General features: G+C 42.1%; 1 protein-coding gene across 2 annotated transcripts in view; it reads left to right on the top strand.

Annotated features, from left to right (window-relative positions):
* The window catches only part of nAChRalpha3 (nicotinic Acetylcholine Receptor alpha3), a 124,604-nt gene extending 103,619 nt beyond the window's left edge, over positions 1-20,985 (top strand). For both annotated transcript variants that reach the window (XM_089263944.1, XM_089263945.1), the window contains exons 7-12: positions 7,081-7,249; positions 14,233-14,369; positions 16,398-16,544; positions 16,647-16,739; positions 16,816-17,869; positions 20,101-20,985. In XM_089263944.1, coding sequence (XP_089120070.1) covers positions 7,081-7,249; positions 14,233-14,369; positions 16,398-16,544; positions 16,647-16,739; positions 16,816-17,869; positions 20,101-20,301 — 1,801 coding nt within the window. In that variant the 3' untranslated portion in view covers positions 20,302-20,985. The remainder of the gene's footprint in view (positions 1-7,080; positions 7,250-14,232; positions 14,370-16,397; positions 16,545-16,646; positions 16,740-16,815; positions 17,870-20,100) is intronic.

A 20,985-nucleotide genomic window follows, 5' to 3' on the forward strand; every position in this document is an offset into this window, starting at 1 on the left:
AAAGTTCGAATATGCTGTAAACTTCAACTAAAACTATGTTGAGAACTGCGAGAAGTTTTGCATTTGCATTCGATTGAGTTGTAAAGGCGTGAGAAGTAAATTTCTCATATTTTATCAACAATTTTTAATAAATTGTCACTGGCAAAGAAAGCAGAATAGAGAAAGAAGAAGAGAAGTGAGAAGAAGAAGAAGCAATACAATGCAAGTTAAAGTATTTGCCTCAATTTCTCTACAAGTTTTCTTTTATTTATTCGATTACGTTTATCAAAAGCAAATTCTAATCTTGCTCACACTCTCTGTCTCTCTCTCTCTCTCCTTCCGTCTCTCTCCCGCTCTCTTTCTTAATTGGAACTATTGCCTCAATTATGTTTGGCAAATTTTGTTCTATGAACATTTCAAAATTCCACGCGCTTCTTAAAGTTTTCCTTCTGTTCTTTTCGCTTTTCCCTCTTTATGCCCTGCCCTTTGCCCATGTTCATTCCCGTTCCTTATCTCTATTCCTGCCATGCCTTGCTCGGGCTACGGGCCCTGCGGCTGTTTGCTCCGATGGCCACAGTGCGTCATGCCTAACGCCACCTTACGTGGCACAAAATCAAAATGCCTGGCACATTCGCACCGTTGCCCTGCTCCAGCCTATCGACATGTACTTTAGCTTTCACTTTCACTTTTTCCTTCAGTTTCTGTTTCACTCTCACTATCTCCCTCACTCTCACTCTCACTTTCACTTGCCCGCCTCGGTGTGGTTTGATGGCTTGATTAGAAGTCGCCAGGCGTTGGCGAAGGTGAAGGTTGCCATCCAGCGCTGCGCCTGATCGATTAGAGCCGTAATTAGCAAACTTTCAAGTGAGCCCCAGCCCCCTCCCGTGACCTGCCATTGGCCAGTCAACAGGCGAGCCGCCCCCAGTGGCCCCAGTGGCCCGACTGAACCTTTTAATGGCTCCAAATTTCCATTCAGCTTTCCGTCTTTGTCTCAAGTTCAGTTATTAAAATTCTATTACTTGCATCGACTGCTGCCATTCCAATTTCCACTGCGCTCTGTCGATTTCCCAACCAAATCGAAACAAATTACCAACAACAGCAACGAAAAAATCTTTAAAAGCGCAAAGAACTTGGCACAAAGTTGTAGAAATCAATCAAGCGTTGCGCCCCGCCCGATCTTCTGCTACAGCACCCACACAGGCCAAGCCCCTCCCCCCACCGCTGAAACGAACCCCTTGATTTTTTTCGTTTTCGTCTTTTTTGCTGCTTTTGCTAACTGGGCAACAACAAGGTGGCAATGGGCGCCTAAGGCTCGCCGCAAATTCGCTTTGAAGCGCCGCCTGCATCCAGCGTCGCCTCGTTCTGCGGCCATTTTATGCGGCACTCGTCCCTCTGCTCTGCTCCGCTCTGCTCTCCTTTTCATTCCTTCATTTCGTCTTTCACGTCTTTTTTATGCTTCCAATCATTTGGTATTTATGCGTTTGGTTCTTTCTCTTTCTACCTCTCTCTCTCTCTCTCACTCTGTCTCTCTCTTTTTGCTGCCAATCAGCGTTTTAGCCATTTTACTTAGCCACAATCAAAATCTTTGCCCTTCAACCAAACTGTTTAAGCACTTTTGGATTTCCACCTTTTTCCGCCAATCCCATTCTATGGATCTATTGGACTGCTCACTCCTTTTATTTTCTGGTTCAATTTAAACACGATTTTTGTTGTTATGCAAACTATTTTGTGATATGATATGATATATTCTCCATTCTCGGCAGTTCCTATGCTCATGAAGCTTCAGATCCTTGCTGGCAAAGAACTAAACCTTGTGATTTTTGACATCCTCTTATGAGGTAAGGTTCTTCTCATCCAAAACATTTTGCAAAGACCGGAAAAAGTATTAATCCGAAGATGCTGGAGAGTCTGGAGAGTTAGCTGGGTGTGGTATGGCAAAAGTTTTAAAAATGTATGAGGTTCTAATACACCTATTCTATTGACCAATTCAGGCAATAGGTATTAATCTTGGAGTTTAATCTACAAGTATTCGTATTCTATATCATGTGAACTTACTTCTTGTAGATATACTTTCATAATTAGAGCATACATTTACATGGGTGTATTTCCTGAGGCGCAACTCTCTGGTATTTGAAATACATTTTCGAAAAGTTTGACACCTGAACTGGTAGCCCAAATCTTAAAGCTCTAACTTCAGTGTATTCATTACATAGAGCCAAATAATAAATCTGTAGCATTAGTGGTATTTGAGTAATGTTATACATTACAAAGAAAATTATAGTTTCAAATAAAGTTATGTATTTTTTAATACCCAAATAACCCTAAATGAATCTATCGTTAATTCAGAAAAAAATAAAAAAATAAAAATAACTAGAATAATAATAATAAATAGGTTTATTTGTAATCTATTCACATTTGCTTATACCAATCTTGGATTCAGTCCGTCGCTAAGAGAATCTAAGCATACTCAATCGATGAAACCACTCTTCCATAATATTCCAGGCTCGCTTCGGCTAGACAAACTCCGAAATTCCGATTCTTTTTTCAGCTGGGGAAGTAAACGTTTCCATATGAAACATAAATTAGTTTCATTTCGTTCGGTGAATATGTTTTCGCAATTCCAGCAATATTATTAATGTTTCAAGCATAGCAACAACAACAGCAACAACAACAACAACAACAAGAACAGGAAAAACAAAACGAATCCTTTTCATGTTTGCCTTTTGTAGTGAAAGTCGAGGACTTTTAGTGGAATTTCCGCTGCTGCATGTCGTTCGCTTTGTGCGTTTTCGCTCCTTTAGCTCATGGGCATTTTCATTACGCATACGCCACATCGTACGAGGCATTGATGAATTGTTGGCACTGCCACATGGCTGCTCCTGCTCCTGCTGCTCCTGCTGCTGTTGGTGCTGCTCTTGCTGCTGCCAGCCTCCAGTCACATCAACTATTCCTTTTGTTGCCATTATCGTTGTAGTTGTTGTTGTTGTTGTTGTTGCTGTTGCTCGGTTGCTGCCTGATGTTTGATGCCGTTGAATTTGCCCACGTGGCGCCACCATCTATAGCATCGGCAGCAACAACAACTACGGCGACGACGTGTCCAGACGTGCCCAGACACGCGCTCGCATTGGCTCTCATGTGTGCGACTCCTGCTCCCATCCACCCACTCGAGATAATACCAGGCAGCCAGCCAGCAGGAGCAGCAGCAGCAGCAGCAGGAGGAGTATCATTGGGGCTTGGAATTGCTGGCGTGTGCCCTGCTTGGCTTTGCCTATTTTATGATTTATTGTATATATTTTTTTTTTCTCAGCTGCCCCGCAGCTAACCAACTAACTCAGCCATCACAGAGCTTATTACGCTGACCTTTACACACACACACGCACGCACACACTCACGCTTAAGTAAAAATAATGTAGAAGCAAAAATTCGCCATGTCGATGCTTTGAAGCTTAAGAGTTCTCCAACTTCTCCAAGTTGTCTATGCGAGCCCAAATGGCTATTGGGTGTAGGGGTCGGAGGGGGAGGGGGAGGGGATGAGGGCTAGTTGGGAATACAGCGAGCGATCCGAAGAACTAGAGTGTCCAGCTCATTGAGTAAAGCTCAGTTAAGCCTTCTTATGCTTGTCTTTATTAATTTACTGTTTTCTTTTTCGTTTTTTTTTTTTACTTTTTCGCTTCTTTTGTATTTTATTACCCGCTTTCTCATGCTTCAGTCAAACTTGATGCTAGCTGACAAATTACTTTTCGTTTACGCATTTCTTCTTTTCTCTTTTTTTTTCTTTTTTCTTTATTTATTTTGTGCATTTTGTGGCAATGCCACGCTGAATTCTAGGACTCGGCCCAGATGTGCATTACAATTGCCAGTTAAACATAAAAGTTGCGCTTTTCCCCACGAAAGCGAGAGGAAAAAGCTAGCAAGCGAGAGAAAAAGAAACAGAGAGAGCGAGAGAGAGACAGAGACTGTTAAATGTATTTTTCTATAGAATTTAAGGCAAAAGAGCTCAAGCCCAGTTGCATGGAGAAAATGAGTTATAAAACTACAAGAATTAAAAGCAAGCATAGACGGCGCTTGTTGGCAGTGCTCGACTAGAAGGTACCCTGTTGAGCTTATTTATCTGGTATTTGGATATAAAGTGTTCTCACATTAGCAAGCTAGAATCACAAAGAGGCGTACCTTCAACTTGAGCCTTGAGTTTTTATGCCCTGAAAATTAAATGCAAAATACATTTTAAGGTATATTTGTATGAATTTTAGGTATGTATGTATGTATATTCTTGATGAGGGCGATGAGCTGAGTCGATTTAGCCCAGTCTGTATGTCTCTCCGTCTATCTATCCATATGCTCGAATGCTTCGATATCACGATTATATTGCACAGATCGAGTTTGTTCATCGATAGCTTTAATCGTTTTTTTTTTTTTTTTGTTATCGAATAAAAAATCCTATAAAAAATTCTTTTATGAAATTATATCTCGAACATCAATAGAGCTAGGTTTAAGTGTATATAATACATACAATTTTGATTTTTGGACACCGTCCTCAACACCAATCCTTTTCCACAAAATTTGCAATTAAATAACTTTAAATATTACAATCTTGTGGCATAATTATTTAATTAATAATAATTAATTAATTATACACATATGAATGTCATTATCACATTCTGAAGGTATGATTACGACAGTCCATCTGCAAGAAAAGTTATTCAACAAATAAATACCCATTACATATGTAGCCCAATTGCCAGCGCCGTCTCTGCGTCAACTGCGCAGTTGGCAGAGTGCGTGCCTGCGTATATATGGGTGTGCACGCATATGCTGTTTCATGATAATTCTAGAAACGAGGCGTAGGACGGATTAGAATATCAGACAGGCATATCGAAGAGTTCAGGGCATCTCATAGTAGAGCAGTCTCGCCGAGAGCACTCTTACTTATCTGTGATTGAGGTATATAAAAAGCTGGGTAGTCTTCACTCTTACCGCCGCTTACTGATTAAAAAAAAGCTCTTTTCTGGCGCTAACTCGTACCTGGGCAGCAGGAGTTATACTACTTGCTGATAGTCTTCTACAATGAGCGCTAGCTGAGCACCGTCATCCGTACGCCGGCATCCAGGCTATAATTCTCCAACCGTAAAGCCTATTCGGCACAATCGCAGAAGGCATTTATCTGCTATAATCTACTAGAGGCTTCACTAGGCTTATACATATGCCTATATACCAATTTCCTCACTTATCGATAAAAATCGATAGTCTAAAACGGCTCTTAAAGCACGAATTGACTACCACGAAAGGTATTCCCGTGCCAGAGACACAGATTGTAAATAATTGGAATGCTTTCCCCATGCTTTGCGGTAACACTCAGTCAATCCTAGCTACTTGGTAACACTTAGTCAATCCTGGTTACTTGGCTCATTTGCAAACAGCTCGCGTAGCCACAGAGAATACGTCAACTAAATTCCGTAATGAGCTTCCCCGGGCGGCAATACACAGTTCAGTTATGCTTATTGGCCATCGCAAGTGCCGTTATGACATCATTGAACAGTTCGAAAACCACCGTCTTGCGGCGACCGGCTTAGACAGAAGCCGAGCCGAGCGGAGCAGAGCTTAGCCGACCCTTGCCGGCAGCCATAATGTGGCCATCATCTGTTAAGAGAGTGTATAGAGCTCACCTAATGGAGTAAACTACATGCTAAACACTTGCTCTGCGATGGTAGACGAGGTAGCTGGGGTAGTTGGAGCTGCTGGGGTAGTTCGAGCTGCTGGGGTAGTTCGGCTGCCCAGCTCTTGGCCACAATTGAGTTTGAAGTTTTTAAAGATTTTCGCCTTGAGCTGACTTCGGCATGTTTCGTTTTTTATTTCTATTTTTTTCAACTCTCCCATGGGCATTCGGCTGACATCTAAAGTTTTCTTGAATAAATAACGGTCGCAACGGAACTGTCCAGCGCTTAGCTGAGCATATTTCACTCATTTTCTATTGGTCATTCGATAAGCATCTGTCGAAGCCCGTTCTCATCGTCATCATTATCCTTGTGCCTGACCACAGTTCATATATGTATGTGTGTCTGTCTATCTATGTGTTGATACATCATCTGCCAGATACAGTTAGCTGTCCTGACAACGAGCACTACCACAGTGAGCAACTACTAGCACTACCCCTGCCCCTACCCCTACCCCTACCACTGCTAGGCCCGGCCAGTTCTTGTTTGTTTATTATTTATTTACAATATTTTCTTATTCAAAATGAAGCCGCAAGCCGCTCGGAATTATTGATGGCAAACATACGAGTCGTCCGCTGGGCCGTACCCGGGTCGTACCGGGTCGGGTCAACTAAACCCTTTGCCCACTAATATTCTCTAGCTGCCAGGCATTTCTTCTTTTACTTTCCTTTTGCTTTTCCTTTGCCTCTTGCCTTTTATTTCTCATTTCTTATTTCTTATTTATTTTTTCATTTTTTCCTCTCCCCCCTCTCTCCATCTCTGTCGCTCGTTGGTTTTTCTCTGTTTGCCCCATGCGCCCGCTTCAAGAGTTTTTCAAGTGCGGTCGCCAAAAAGTTCTTGACTCAATTTACGAAATTTGCTTGCTTTCTGTTTCTGTTTTTATTTTGTGTATCGTATTCTTCTCCTCCTTCTCCTTCGCTCGCCAGTTAAAGATTATTAACTTTTAAATTATGTAGACGAGAGAACTGGCAATAGGCGGCGCGGTCGCCGTAGTGTCAAGTTCATTAGCCAGCAGGTGGGGGGTGGGAGGACGGAACTAGAGAAACTGGCGACCCCAAGACTCGGAGACTCGGAGGCTCGCGGCGGGCAGTCGGAGTTGGGGTCAGCCTTTGGAAATTATTTGGAGCTTTTTCAATATTTATCGTGGCATTGATGATTTATGTGCTTTGGGCTTGCCACACACACACACCAACACACATACATACACATTCATGTATACATAATAAATGTATGTTGGCTCTGCGGATGTGCTGTCTGTGAAGCTGCAAACAACAGACTATAATAAATAAACATTTACGAGCCATGTGGCATATTCTAACCAATACATTGACTCTCTTTGTCTCTCTCTCTCTCTCTATCTCTCTCTCCCTTTATCTGTGTGACTTTATAGAAATGAAAAATTCTATACGTGCTGCGATGAGCCATATCTGGATATAACATTTAACATCACCATGAGACGAAAGACGCTCTTCTACACGGTCAACCTGATCATACCCTGCATGGGCATCAGTTTTTTAACGATTTTGGTATTTTACCTGCCCTCGGATAGCGGCGAAAAGGTGAGTCTCCATCTTCCATCATCTTCCATCGAAATTGTCAACATTTACAGTCAACCAGCAGCAGCAGCAACATTTCTCTTTAACAGCTCCATTTTTATTTCATTGACTATTTATTTCTCCCCTTATTTTATATTTTATATTTTAATTTGTATTGTCTTTCGGCCAATTGCCATAATTTATTGCACACACAGTTTTCACACAGGCCCCCATTTCAATGTGCTTTTAATTAAAATAAAAAAAGAGAGAAGGAAATTAATATATATCTAGTTAAACAAGGGCCAACTAGCTGGCGCGCAAATACCCTGTAATTGGCGTAGCAAGCAAAAGCAGCGAGAGCTCAAAGTGCCAGAGAAATTGCATTGATGTGGCAACTCTCTCAGCGCTAGTCAGCGATATTTATCGAACGTGCTTATCGTACTAGAAGCGTGTATACAACATTATTCGGTATACTCCTTCATGTAAGTGAAATGGGTATATCAGCTATGTGCAATTTCTGTCTTACCATGCAATTCGATGGCCGTGAATGAGTTACAGTTAGTTAAATTGTTACAGGGTATACGGGTCTCACGCTCAAATGCGAATAAAAAATGAAAATGCATTTCCACTTCTTTCGCGTCTTTTTTGTGCTATTTGCCGCCATTTAACTTTGAATAAATAAAATTACACGTTGTATTCAATTTAATGTGAACAGATATGCACACACACACACACACACATACAAACACACATGCAAACACACATGCAAACACACATGCGAACAGCGAGCGTTTCGCGATTCGCTCTGTGCATTTCTCAGCGCTCAAAGCGGTCAAATAAAAAATATATATAAAAAAAAATATTTAAAAAATACAAATAAAAAAAAAAGATTTAAAAAAAAATAGAAAAAAAATTAGAAAGGTTTTTTTTTTTTTAAAAGTTTCAAATGAAAAGGGGAACAGCATAATACATAAGTATAAATATTTACATACTGTGGGGACTTATGAATAAATTACGGCCAATTTTCAAAATAAATAAAACGCAAAAATAATTTGTATGTGAGCGCGGTTTTATGAACCTCTAGCCTCGCTGTCGCAGTCGCCGTCGCCGTCGCTGCCGACGTCGACATCGGCATTGGCAGAGGCAGAGGCCATCATGCATAATTTGTGTAATAAATATTGACAGTGCATTTGATGGGCAACGGCAATTGGCCGGTGATATTGGCCGTAAAGCAGCATTCGCCAGAGAATTCACAAATTGAAATTGCACGAGTTAAATAATTACATCGCCTGGCATTTAATGAGAATCGCAAATGCAAACACAGGCAGCGCCGCTTGCCCGGCGACCTCTTTGACTGCACCAAAAGCAATTTACGTGCCACTCGCGGAATCCTTGAATCGCTCTCTCATTGAATCATCGTATAATTGACTCGTCGATTCCTCGACTCGTTGATTCAACAACTCAACAACTCATTGACTCATTGACTGATTTCTTGAATCGTTGAGTCATTGAAACCTAGACTCGCTGACTAAACTGATCGTTGACTCATTGATTCCTCATTGATTGACTCGTTGATTCATTGAATAGGTATGATTCATCACTGATTCCTTGAACCGGTGACTCGCTCACTAACTGACTCGTTGATTCATCAGTGATTCCTTGAATCGGTCACTCATTGAATCATCGTATAATTGAATCGTTGCGTCATTGAAACCTAGACCGCTGACTAAACTGATCATTGACTCATTGATTCCTCATTGATTGACTCGTTGATTCATTGAATCGTTGTCACTTTTATACCTAGAGTCGGTATAATTCATCACTGATTCCTTGAACCGGTGACTCGCTCACTAACTGACTCGTTGATTCATCAGTGATTCCTTGAATCGCTCACTCATCGCATCGTCATATAATTGACTCGTCGATTCCTCGATATTTTGACTCAGCAACTCATTGACTCGCTGATTCCTTGAATCGTTGAGTCATTGAAACCTAGACTAGGTAACTCGCTGACTTCACTGATTGTTGACTCGCTGATTCCTTGAATCGGTAACTCATTTATTCATCGCTCATTCCTTGAATCGGTGACTCATGGAATCAACGTATAATTGACTAACTGACTCCTTGAATCGGTAACTCCTTAATTCATCGTCTTAGTGACTCGTTGACTCAATAACTCATTGACTCGCTGATTCCTTGAATCTTTAACTCAATACGTCGACTTGGTGACTCGCTCACTAAACTAAATCTTGGTTCATTGATGCCTTGAATCGGTCACTGTTGATTCCTGGAATCGGTCAGTCCTTGATTTGGTGGCTAATTGACTCAATGATTTGTCTGATTCCTTGACTCAACAACTCATTGACTCATTGATAATTCCTGGAATTCGTAACTCGTTGATACCTGGAATTATATAGTCGCTTGTTGGTTGTTTGCTGGGCCTATTATCATGATTCATGAGAGAAGTCCAATAGCATCATACGAATCACTTATACTGGGATATAATAGACTACTCTAGCACCCAATCTCAGAGTTTGGAAATAAAACCTTAGGCAATGTAGAATAAAAGAGGAAGAGACAAGTGTATGTATAGGATTATATTTGATGTAGGTAGAACTGAAGTTATTCGCATCAAAACTTGAGATTGTCAAGCGAGTAATCAATGATTTATATTTACGATATGAAAAAGGCCCTAACTAACTGTTATCAAAGTTATGCCAATGATTTATTTACATAGATCATTCGCTCTAGAGTGAATGGAGCTGCCACCAGTTGATTGGATATGTAAATTGGAAATGGAAAGAAAATTAATAGCTGATGAAGAGGCACACTTCCAAGAGTGATAAAAGTGATAACAGCATGTCGCATAAAATTTCTTGCCTTAAGACAGATTTTACGTATAACAGAGCGAAGTATGCCTTGACCATGATTTAGATAGAAGCGAAGGGCAAGATAAGCGTTAAATAGTTGAAAAAGGAAAAACGAGAAACGAGAAACGAGGAATGAGGAACGAGAAACAGCAACAACATAACGAAAAATGGAACGGAATGCGCCTATGGCAACGACATTTCAGTTTCGTCCCGCTCGAATAAACAATTCATTGTGTTGTTTTTATTTTACGAGCCCGAGTCCTCGGGCCGTGCTCCGTTGTTGTGTGTATGATTCGTTTTATGGTCACACATACTGGACCAGCTGGTCAAGTGGACTGATGGACATAAGCACACACACACACGCACACATACACAGTGGGCCCGCACAAATATTTACGCTTAAAAGCGGTTAACATATTGAGCCGAGAGCCAGCAGATTCCAGTGTCTGAACTGAACTGAATTTGGGAATAACTATGGAAACTTTTTGCACGTAGCCCAGTCCCAGTTCCCGTTCCCGGCATGGCCAATCGAGGCTGGAATCGGATTCAGAATTTGAATTGGAATTGCAATTGGCAATTTACATGCATATGCGGCGGAACGCACTCCATTCATTCAATTGCCGGACAGCGTTCGTGTCCAATACTAAGTAGCCGGCCTGGCCTGGCCTGGCCAGGACAGGACAGCAGACCCGACTGGCCAGTCACCCCTTACATTGTTGGTATTTTATTGTTGAAGCAATTACATTTGATGTGGGTCAATCGCCGCAGCAGACGTCGAGCTACGGCTAAATGCGACAGGCGCGAGAAAGTGGTGCACATAAATTGCACACAAAGAGAGAGGGGGAGAGAGAGGGAGACTTTAACATGCACACGCATTTGCATAAATAATGCGCTCGGGCTGTGATCCTTAAACTCGGTGATTTCAGCTTGAGGACTTTGTAAATGTCGCCGCTTGTCAAAAGCGAGTCGCAGCCTTAATTAGTCAGCGCACTAATCGCTTTACAGCACTTTGCGAAACTAAGGCTAATTATCATAAAATCATTAGGCATCAAATTTATGCCACACACACACACACACAATGAAAAGCATGGGGGTTTTTGTGCACAAAGCAGCTGAAGCAGCTGAGGCAGCGCCCAAATTGTTCGTCTCAGTTTCGACATTTAATTACTTTTTCAACACACTTCATTACAAGCAGCTTACACACACACACACATGTACATATATAAATAAAAAAGACTGTGCCTGTGGGCGTGGCTGGCAGCTGGCGCTTTACCTGGGCCACCTGGGCCCCTGACCTGCAGTCGAGCCAGCTGTGTGCTTAGCAGTTAATACAACTTGGCAGCCGCTGACTGCCGTTCGCTCACTCATTCACTCTTTCTCGCTCGCACACACACGCACACACACACACTGGTACATATATCAAATCATATTGAGTTTGCTTTATTGAGCAAGCTGCGAAGTGTGCTTTGGTTTTTATGTGCTTGGCCCCGCAATATATGCTGCGTATATTGAAAGCTGCCTGCTACAGTGGGGCAAACGAGCAATTTATTGGACAAAAAATAATAATAATACTACTACAGACTATGGGTGTTTACCAATTGGTTCAAAATCGAGCTGCTGAATTCTCATCTTATTCAAGAGTTCTTAACAGTGGCTTAACATTTATGTTAGTTAACAGATAATGACTTGACAAGCTCTAATAACTGTTCAACATAACATATATAGTACTTAATATATACGTTTATCTTTAAAATATACTAGCTTAACATCTATTAACAGCTGTTTAACATTTCTGTTGCACAACAGTGGCTTAGCTGCTTAGATAGCCTAACATAACTGTTACAGAAGAGCTGTCTTAGCTTAAAATATATATAAAATATATACAGCTGGGAAACATAAAATAGCACCACTTGCAAATAGAAAGTCTAAGAAGTTCTCCTCGATATATTTATCAATGTATCGATCTACTTATTATTTTATTTAATTTTTATTTTTAAGGAGAAAACAATTCGTTATTGCAACAAATAAAAATTATCACAAAAATATTTAACGTTTTTATATATTTAAAAAAAAAAAAAAAAAAAAAAAAAATCTTAAAAAATACAAAAATAAAATAAAATGGTGTTATTTTATTTTTCGTAGCTGTATATAATATATAATATATATAATATATATATATAATATTTATACGACAAATTATATATTTATTTTACATCTATTATGAACTGTTTAGCATTTCTAGTTCTTAATAGAGCCTATAAGATGTTATTAACGGTTTGTAAAGATAAACGAATTTGTTTTAAGTTGTTTTTATATGAGATGGCTAGTTTATTAGCAATATGAGGATATGATAAGAAGAAACATTTTTGTTAAATAGCCTATGTCAACCTATAAATCTTACAGAAAATATAATATATATCGGAGAATATAGTATATATAATATATAGGTATAGAAGTTTACATAAGACTTTTTAGATATTAATATGAGTATTGGGTATACTTGTTCCTATAAACTATATACTTTGGTAAACCAAGTCAATACATATATAATACATTTCCATGCATTCGATTGGCATTACCTTATTGAATTTTTAGGCATATATCAGAAGTTTTAGTAGCTGGCTTAATCAAATTTCTATATACATTTCTTAAATTTATAAACTAATTCCAAATGCTACAGAATACCTGCACTACAATTTGAATGGGTAATGAGTAGCCAATGGGTATCGAGCGATCAGTTCTGCCAGCTTCATGCACTTTTGATTGTTTTGAGCAAAACAAAGTCAATTGGACCCACAGTGGGTGACAGTGAGGCTTAGTCACTCGGCTCGCTATGTGTTTATTTATATTGCTTGTTGTTGGATCTTCTTCGACATCTTCTGTTTGTTTATGTACATTTCACACATACCAGCGCAAACACACACACATATACACGTATATATATAAAGAGAGAAATCAATGGCAATTTGTTTTGACTTTTTATATTAATAACTCAAGTATAAAATTGCTAAAAATACAAAAATGCTCGCAAATGATTCGAAATTAATTTCTTTTTTTACTGCGCAAATAAAGTGAACATGGAGATGGTTAAAAAAAAACACACACACACGCAAACACGCAAAGAGCATGGCAGAAAGAGGAAGAGATATGTAATTACGTGTTTACATGCTGCTTAACCGAGTGCCATATAAATTAGCAGAACAGCTTCGAGGACATCGTTAAATAAACTCCTCGATTCGAATCATTATTCACAATAAATAAAAGCGAATAGACAGAGTATAAGGGATCTCCAATTTATATGACCGAATCGTATAGAAATAAGAGCCTAGGCTAGTTCAATTTTGTTTGAATGCCTATAAAAGCAAATGACATTCAACTGGTTGTATAGTTATTTAGATATGGGAACGTTTTTGATTCACCTTATTATCCATAGATGACTATAACTTAGAAAAGTTCTATGATTGTAATACGACTTTCGGGAATGCCAATCAGTTATATATAGAAAATGAAGTGAATGAAATTGAACATGATCCATTCAAAACATATTTGTCTTCGGGTCTTGATCCGATCAACTTCCTCAATCATAAAGAATTCATTCATAAGCCGTACCCATATATTCTACCTTCTAAAATATTGTTTCTTTCCTTTAGCTATGTATCCTATGTAAGAACTGACTTTTCTGAAAACGCACTTCAACGCGTATCTAAAAACATATTCAATCAGGAATCACTTGACTTGACTTGACTTAACTTGTCTTGTTTCATGTTTAAACTTGTTTTCTCGTCCTTCAACTCATTTCAGCAATGCAAAAACTCATGCTTTAGATAATAAGCATGCATAAAGCCTTATCAGCAATTGTGTGTGCACAGTCTATGGCGTCAACGACGCCCATTACCATTACCATCCCAGTACGGCATCTAGTTGCTTTTCCGTTCACCTGCAACTCAATTTCCCAAATCCCTTACACTGTTCCGTTGCCCATCTGAAAAAAAGCTGCAAATGAACTTGACTAAAAAACATCACAGACTTTATACACTCCCATTGCGATATCGCCCTCGCCCCCTACCCCCTCTCTCACTCATTGTGTACTACATATTTGTGACTCTGTCTCTCTGTCTCTGTCTCTGTCTGTTGCAGGTCTCATTAAGCATATCCATTCTGCTGTCGCTCACTGTGTTCTTCCTGCTGCTGGCGGAAATCATTCCGCCCACGTCGCTGGTGGTGCCGCTGCTCGGCAAATTCGTGCTCTTCACAATGATACTGGATACGTTTAGGTGAGTGAATACATATATGAATCTAAGTGCGAGTGCGAGTATGACTGTGAATGTGAATGCGAATATGAATGATGTGAATGCGAATGTGAATGTAAATTCCAGGACGCACACGCACTCGTTCGATTTGCATGCCAACTGATAACGGTACACGCTAGCCCCCAGGTGGGCGTGTCGGTTCACCTGTCTGCCGTCTGCCGTCTGCCGTCTACCGTCTGCCGTCTGGTTCTTCCTTGTTTATGAGACAGCTGCCATGGCGGAAACGGATGCAAAAAATAAAAATGCATGCGCTACAGTTATTTTTCTTATTTGAATACCCATTAAACATGCGCGCGAAACGTATCAGCTGCAGCAAGCCGTTGCCTTTGAGGCCTCACAAATACACCTCTAGCACTCAAGTCAAGATAGGTCCAAGAGCTTAGATAATATTACTCAAGAGCTCATAGCAACTGGGGTACTTCCCAAATTATAGAGAGACGAGCTAAAATGGATCGAATCTCGTTTAAATATCGGTAATGTTATCGATTATCAATGAAATTAATCGATTAACTCAACGCGATAACAAATTCAAATCAAATAATTCGGTAATAAATATCGATTACTTTTCTATTTTTTTAAAAACAAACAATCGATAGCCTGATATCGATATCACATGTTAGTAACTACACAAAAATGAGCGTATCTAATATCAAATGAATAATCGATCGATTGCTTAAATACTTTTAATAATATTCATTGAAGCCATACGAGGTGCTTCAGTAACTCCTTTGTGAGCTTATTATCAATATCAAGTTTACTTCACATAGAAAGGCAGATGCATTTCGAATCGTATCGATAACTTAATAAATTTTCTAATTTCAATAAAATAGATCGCCTTATGACCGATTGAAATCGACATCAAATCCAAACTATAGCAGAATAGATCAACTTTTATTTTTCTAATTTCTATCAAAATCGATATGATGATCAATCAAAATCGATATCATAGTTCAGTAACTAATATAATTATAAGCTATTTTATTTTCTACAGAGAAAATCGTAATGGAATTCCACTCATAAAAAATAACAATTTATGTAGGTTGATTTTTAAACTAATGAAAGTGATCGATTAATCTATTAATAGCGATATCAAAATTCCGATTTTAGATCTGTTTCAAATCTTCTTTTAGAGGACGTTTTTAGCACAGAGCTATACGATACTATTGAGCTTTTCAATTTTTAGTCAATGGCCGGTAGAGCTCAGAAAGAAAATATTTTCAACGTGTTTGAGGCGTAAGTCAGGCGTAGGTATCTAGAAGTCTGGCATGCCCAGCTGAAGTTGTCTTAGATGCTGTAGATGTATATTTACATATGTATATGTATATAACTTAACTCTAGCTAGTAAATGTCATAAATCTGTCAATGAACTTCCACATGATTAGGCAGAGAAGCGATAAGTAGTGCATGACCGAAGCGTATCTACGTACCATTGTAGGGTATCTCTCACGTCGTGACCTTTGACTTTGGCTGACGCTCTGGCACGGCCCCGGACGGGACGCGACTCGACTCGACTTGACTTGACTTGACTTGAGTTAAAGCCCGCCTCGACTGGACCAGCGCTCGGCTGGGCAAGTCCAACTCTGAAATTTACAGCCATTTGCCACGCCCCCAGCTGGCGCACAAATGGCCGCCTAATTGTTGTTAAACAAAAGTCGAGGCTGTCTTGGCGCTCAGGGCTGGCTCAGGTTGTGCCGAGGACAATGGCGCAACAGGACTCTGACTTGAACCACAAATGATGTAATTAAGCCAATGGCCATAACACCAACAGTCGGCCAGCCTCAGCCTCAGCCTCAGCCTCCGTCTCCGTCTCCGCCTTCGTGTCTGCCTTCGCCTGTGCCTCTGTCTGGACAAAAGCTAATTAGACAGACGTGGGCGTCACAAGTTAATTAGCCGGACTAAGAGGCCCTGAGACGGCGCACCGACTTAAGTCCCCTTAACTCACCAGCCCCGCCCACTGACCAAGAACTTGCTCTGCTTCAATCTCTCTTGCAGCATCTGTGTAACAGTGTTGGTGCTCAACATCCATTTCCGGTCACCGCAGACCCACACGATGGCGCCCTGGGTGCGCACGGTGTTCATCAATCAGCTGCCGCGCTTCTTAGTGATGCGTCGACCGCTCTACCCGATCAGCGAAATGATGTATGTAAATTAATCTGCCCACCTCCTCTCTCTCTCTCTCTCTATTCCATTTCCCCTCACTCTATACATATATATATATATCGTATTTCCCTTTATCCGCAGCAAGTCGTCGCGCCGCCTCATGGTGCGCACCTGCAATGGACTGGAGCTGAGGGATCAAATACCACCGCTGCCACCGCCAGTGGCTCTGTCCCGGTAAGTGCCGCAGCCTAGCGAAACCCCTCTTCTCTATCTAAAGTTGTCTCCTCCTCCTGCTCTTCCTCCTGTGCAGCATGCATCACAGCCCAAAGACCACGTCGCGCAGCACCTCGCCGCATCTACAGCACCGGGTGCAGGCCATGAGCCTGATGGACGAGCTGGGCACTGTGGGCGGCTGCGGCGGTGCATCGACGATCACTGGGCACCTCAGCTCGCTGTATCCGCCGACCATCTCGACAGTCAATCAGCAGACCTCGACCACCTCCTCCCTGATTGATGCCCAGTACCACAATCAGTATCAGCAGACGGGCGGCTCCCTGCTGGATCATCCGCTGACGCCGACCAAGTTCCGTCAGATGACCTCCACCTCCAGCCAGACGGGCCAAAACGGATCGGGTCATCATCATTATAATGTCGGCGGTGGATGTGGTGGCACTGGCGGCGGAGGTGGTGCCAGTGGCGGTGCTGGGAAGAGCATCTCCACCACAACGCTGGCACACCAGGCCAGCCAAGTAGGTAGCTATCATCTGTACCGACAGCAGTCGAGCTGCTCGGCAAACTTCTCGCCATTGCCACTGCATGCGCACCAGGTGCATGCCTCGACGACCACCTGTGACCTGGGCCTGGGCGGTAACCACAATCCCAATGTGATAAAGTCCACGACGACGGTCAACTCGGTGGCCACCGCCTCCACGCTGGCCGATTCCTGCTGCAGCGGCACCATACAGATCCATCAGGGCATGGGCGCCGGCGCCGCCTGCCAATCCTCAGAGCTGCTGCATATGCACCGACCCACCACCTCTGCCGCCGCCGCCGCCGCCGCGGCAGCAGCATCGGCCTCGGCATCGGCATCAGCATCGGCATCGGCATCGGGCGCCAGCACATCGGCAGCTGCTGCAGCGGCTGCAGCGGCGGCCGCATCAGGGGCGGGTGGTCTCACGCCGCCCCCTCCACCGCCGCCGGCCTGTGATATACTGCCCGCCTGCCAGCGCGAAGGCGGCCCCCATTGCTGTTCGGGGCGTGGCAATGTGCGCCAGCGCTGGCACACCTGCCCGGAGCTCCACAAAGCCATGGACGGCGTCACGTACATCGCGGATCAGACGCGCAAAGAGGAGGAGAGCACACGGGTGAGTCAGACAGCCAGAGTCTTTCAGCTCCTGCTCCTCCTTCTCCCACCTCTCCTGCAGCTGGCATCGAGCATATGTAGTAGGCAGACGGCAAATGAGGCTAAGTGAGGTCGTGGGGCCGTGAGGCCGCCTGGCAAATCCGAAAGCCGCTTAGCATTTGGTGCAGCTTAGCCTAAGTCCCCGTCAGTCGCTGCCGCCGGCAATTGTCAATGCAGGAGCAGGAGTGGGGCGGCAGGGGGCAGGAGCGGAAGGAGATTGGGTTATTGGGCCACAAAATTGGGCGTGCAATGTTAATAGGCCAACATTGGCGGGCGCAATAAATTAGAGCGGTCTTAGTCTTGGATTTATTCGAACGTCAATAATCGATGGGCGGCGATGACACCTAACCGGGACACAGCCGGAACAAATGAGCAGCCGGGCCCGGCGAGCAGTCTGCCATATCGGTTTCATGTCGATAATGATGTCAACGAGAATATGCTGCTCCTGCTCCTGCTCCCGCTCCCGTTGACGCCGCTGCAGACTGGTCAGCCCTGGTCCCTGGTCCTTGGTCCTTGCTCACTCGGTTGACCTCTGCATCATGCATGCTCGGACTATCCTCGCTCTATAGCTATGTCTGTCGCCTGTCCCTCTGTCGGGCGCAAAGAAGGCGTCAAAACTTTTAATGACTTTTCATGCGCCTTATGAGCACGGCCTCCGAGTCCTCCGAGTCCTTGTGTGTAGCTTGCCAGGGCATAATGAATGTCTTCTGGCAGCACAAATGCCAATAAAAGTATTTTATTAAAATTACGCACACATTCAATCATTATTGGAATGTCATGCTGGGCTTAGACCATGCCACACAGCAGCCACAGTGCAGAGCACACGCAGGACATGACACGATAAGCCGCAGGAGATATATATATATATGTATATATGTGTATGTGTTTGTGTGTGTGTGTGTGTGACACAACAAAACATGAGACAGAGCATAATATAATAGAACAGTTGGCGCGCAGGCATTTACATTCAGTCGAAGGGCAGGAATTTCGCGACCGCACGAGTCTGAATCTGTGGGGCCAACAACGAAATGCAATTGAGCCCCAATGATATCCACTTCCATACATACATATATATAAATAGCCAAGGCCACTGACTTCAACTCTGTCTCTGTGTGTGTTTGGCTCGTTTGAAATGATTCGAATCACTTGGCGTCAGCCTCAACCGGAGCCACTCACATGCCCAATAAGCATTCATATCACAAAGAGGCCCCAAAGCAATTCAAATCCTTTAAGTAACCAATCAGCCCGCATCGAACTTTCCATAATTAAAGATATCCCTTTCTATGGAACTGGCCTGGGTAATGCATATACACAGTATAGTATCGTTGAGTGGAGTGTCTCGAGTCAGCTGCTCATTTGTTGCCTGAGGGAGAGAGAGATAGATACAAGTCTTGTCATATTGGAATCGCCCATTTAATAGAGTTTGATTATTCCTCTAATATTCACATAAGTGATATGAACTCGGACTCTTTCATTCATCCGATTCCAATATCTGTTTCCCTCTCTATACTTCCCTCTACTCTCCTACTCTACTACCTTTTTCCTCTCTCTCTCTCCCTCTATATATACAACTTTCTCTCTCTCACTATCTCCCTCTCTCTACCTCTCTCACTCCTGCTCATTATCCCCCCTCTTTCTACCTCGTTATCTATCCATATTTTCTACTTCTGTTTCTACCTCGCTTTCAGTTTCAGTTTGTTTCCTTTTACTTCACCAATTTAGTTCAAAATTTGTTCCCTCTCTTTCTCTCTCTCTCTCTCTCTCTGATTTTCCCTCATTCTATTTCTCTTTCTCTCATTGTCACCTATTTCCTCTTTCCATCTAATCCATCCTAGTCCTCCCTACTTTTATTTCAATTCCTCTCTCAAACTCCATATTCTCCTCTTCCCAAATTGTTCTTTCTTCACTTATATCCATCTCTCTCTCTCTTTCTCCTTCTGCCCCTCTCTCTTCCTGTCTCTGTTGCATATATCTCTATATCCATCCACCTCTCTTCATTTCTCTCACTTTTCATCTATATATCTCGCCACATCTCACGCTCTATCACGTCTCTCTCTCTCCCTCTCTTTCACTCTCTCCCTCCTCTCTCTCTTTCTCTCCCTCTCTCTCTCTCACTCTGTCTTTTGAACACTTGAACACTAATTGGTGTTATTGCAATCATTATATTGTATATTATATGCTTTTTGTCAACAGGTCAAAGAGGACTGGAAATATGTTGCCATGGTACTGGATCGCCTCTTCCTTTGGATATTCACAATAGCCGTGGTCGTGGGCACGGCTGGCATTATCCTGCAGGCGCCCACACTCTACGACACTCGCGTGCCCATTGACATTAAGCTGTCGGAGATTGCCTCCACGACGGCCAAGCCAAATGTGGCGAGGCCCGTGTTGTAAGTCCCGCAAGGACCGAAACACCCACACACACAGACACTTTCACACCCATACACAGATACGGAAACACGCGCACACACACATACATATACTCGTGCCCACATACGGACAGTCTGAAAAAAAAAAACAAAAACAAAAACAAGATGAGAATTTCGCATTTGTTTTACTTTTGTTTTGTATCGTGACAACTGCAGCAATCACGACAACAACAACAACAACAAACAAGCAAGCAAACAACAACTATAACTATAACACAGATATCGTAAAGAAAAGTATTTGTTATATAGTACATACATACATATGTCTGTACTTACATAAATGTATTCATAGGTAAAGAAACGATATTGAAAGAAACCCTAAATAATAATAACTAAAATTGTACACTAATGTTTAGCAAATACAACAACATCTACAACAAATGAAAAAAAAAAAACAAGGCACAAAATAACAAAAAACCAAAAAAAAAAAACTTAAGAACGTAAGAACGCGAGGAACAAATTATACAAAGTTTGACCTTATGCTCTTCCAGTAATTAAATTGGAACAAATTTCTGATTAGTAAATATCGGAAGGAGTCAGTTTTTAGAAATTGTTTGTTTTGATGTCGTTTTATGAACTAGAAACTGTTCACTCACACACACACACACACACACATGCATAAGTCAGTTCGTTAGCTGATCCGCATATA

The sequence above is a fragment of the Drosophila navojoa genome, chromosome X, assembly GCF_054131105.1.
Source record: "Drosophila navojoa isolate 15081-1374.11 chromosome X, UAZ_NAV_1.0, whole genome shotgun sequence".
Classification (NCBI taxonomy): Eukaryota; Metazoa; Arthropoda; class Insecta; order Diptera; family Drosophilidae; genus Drosophila; species Drosophila navojoa.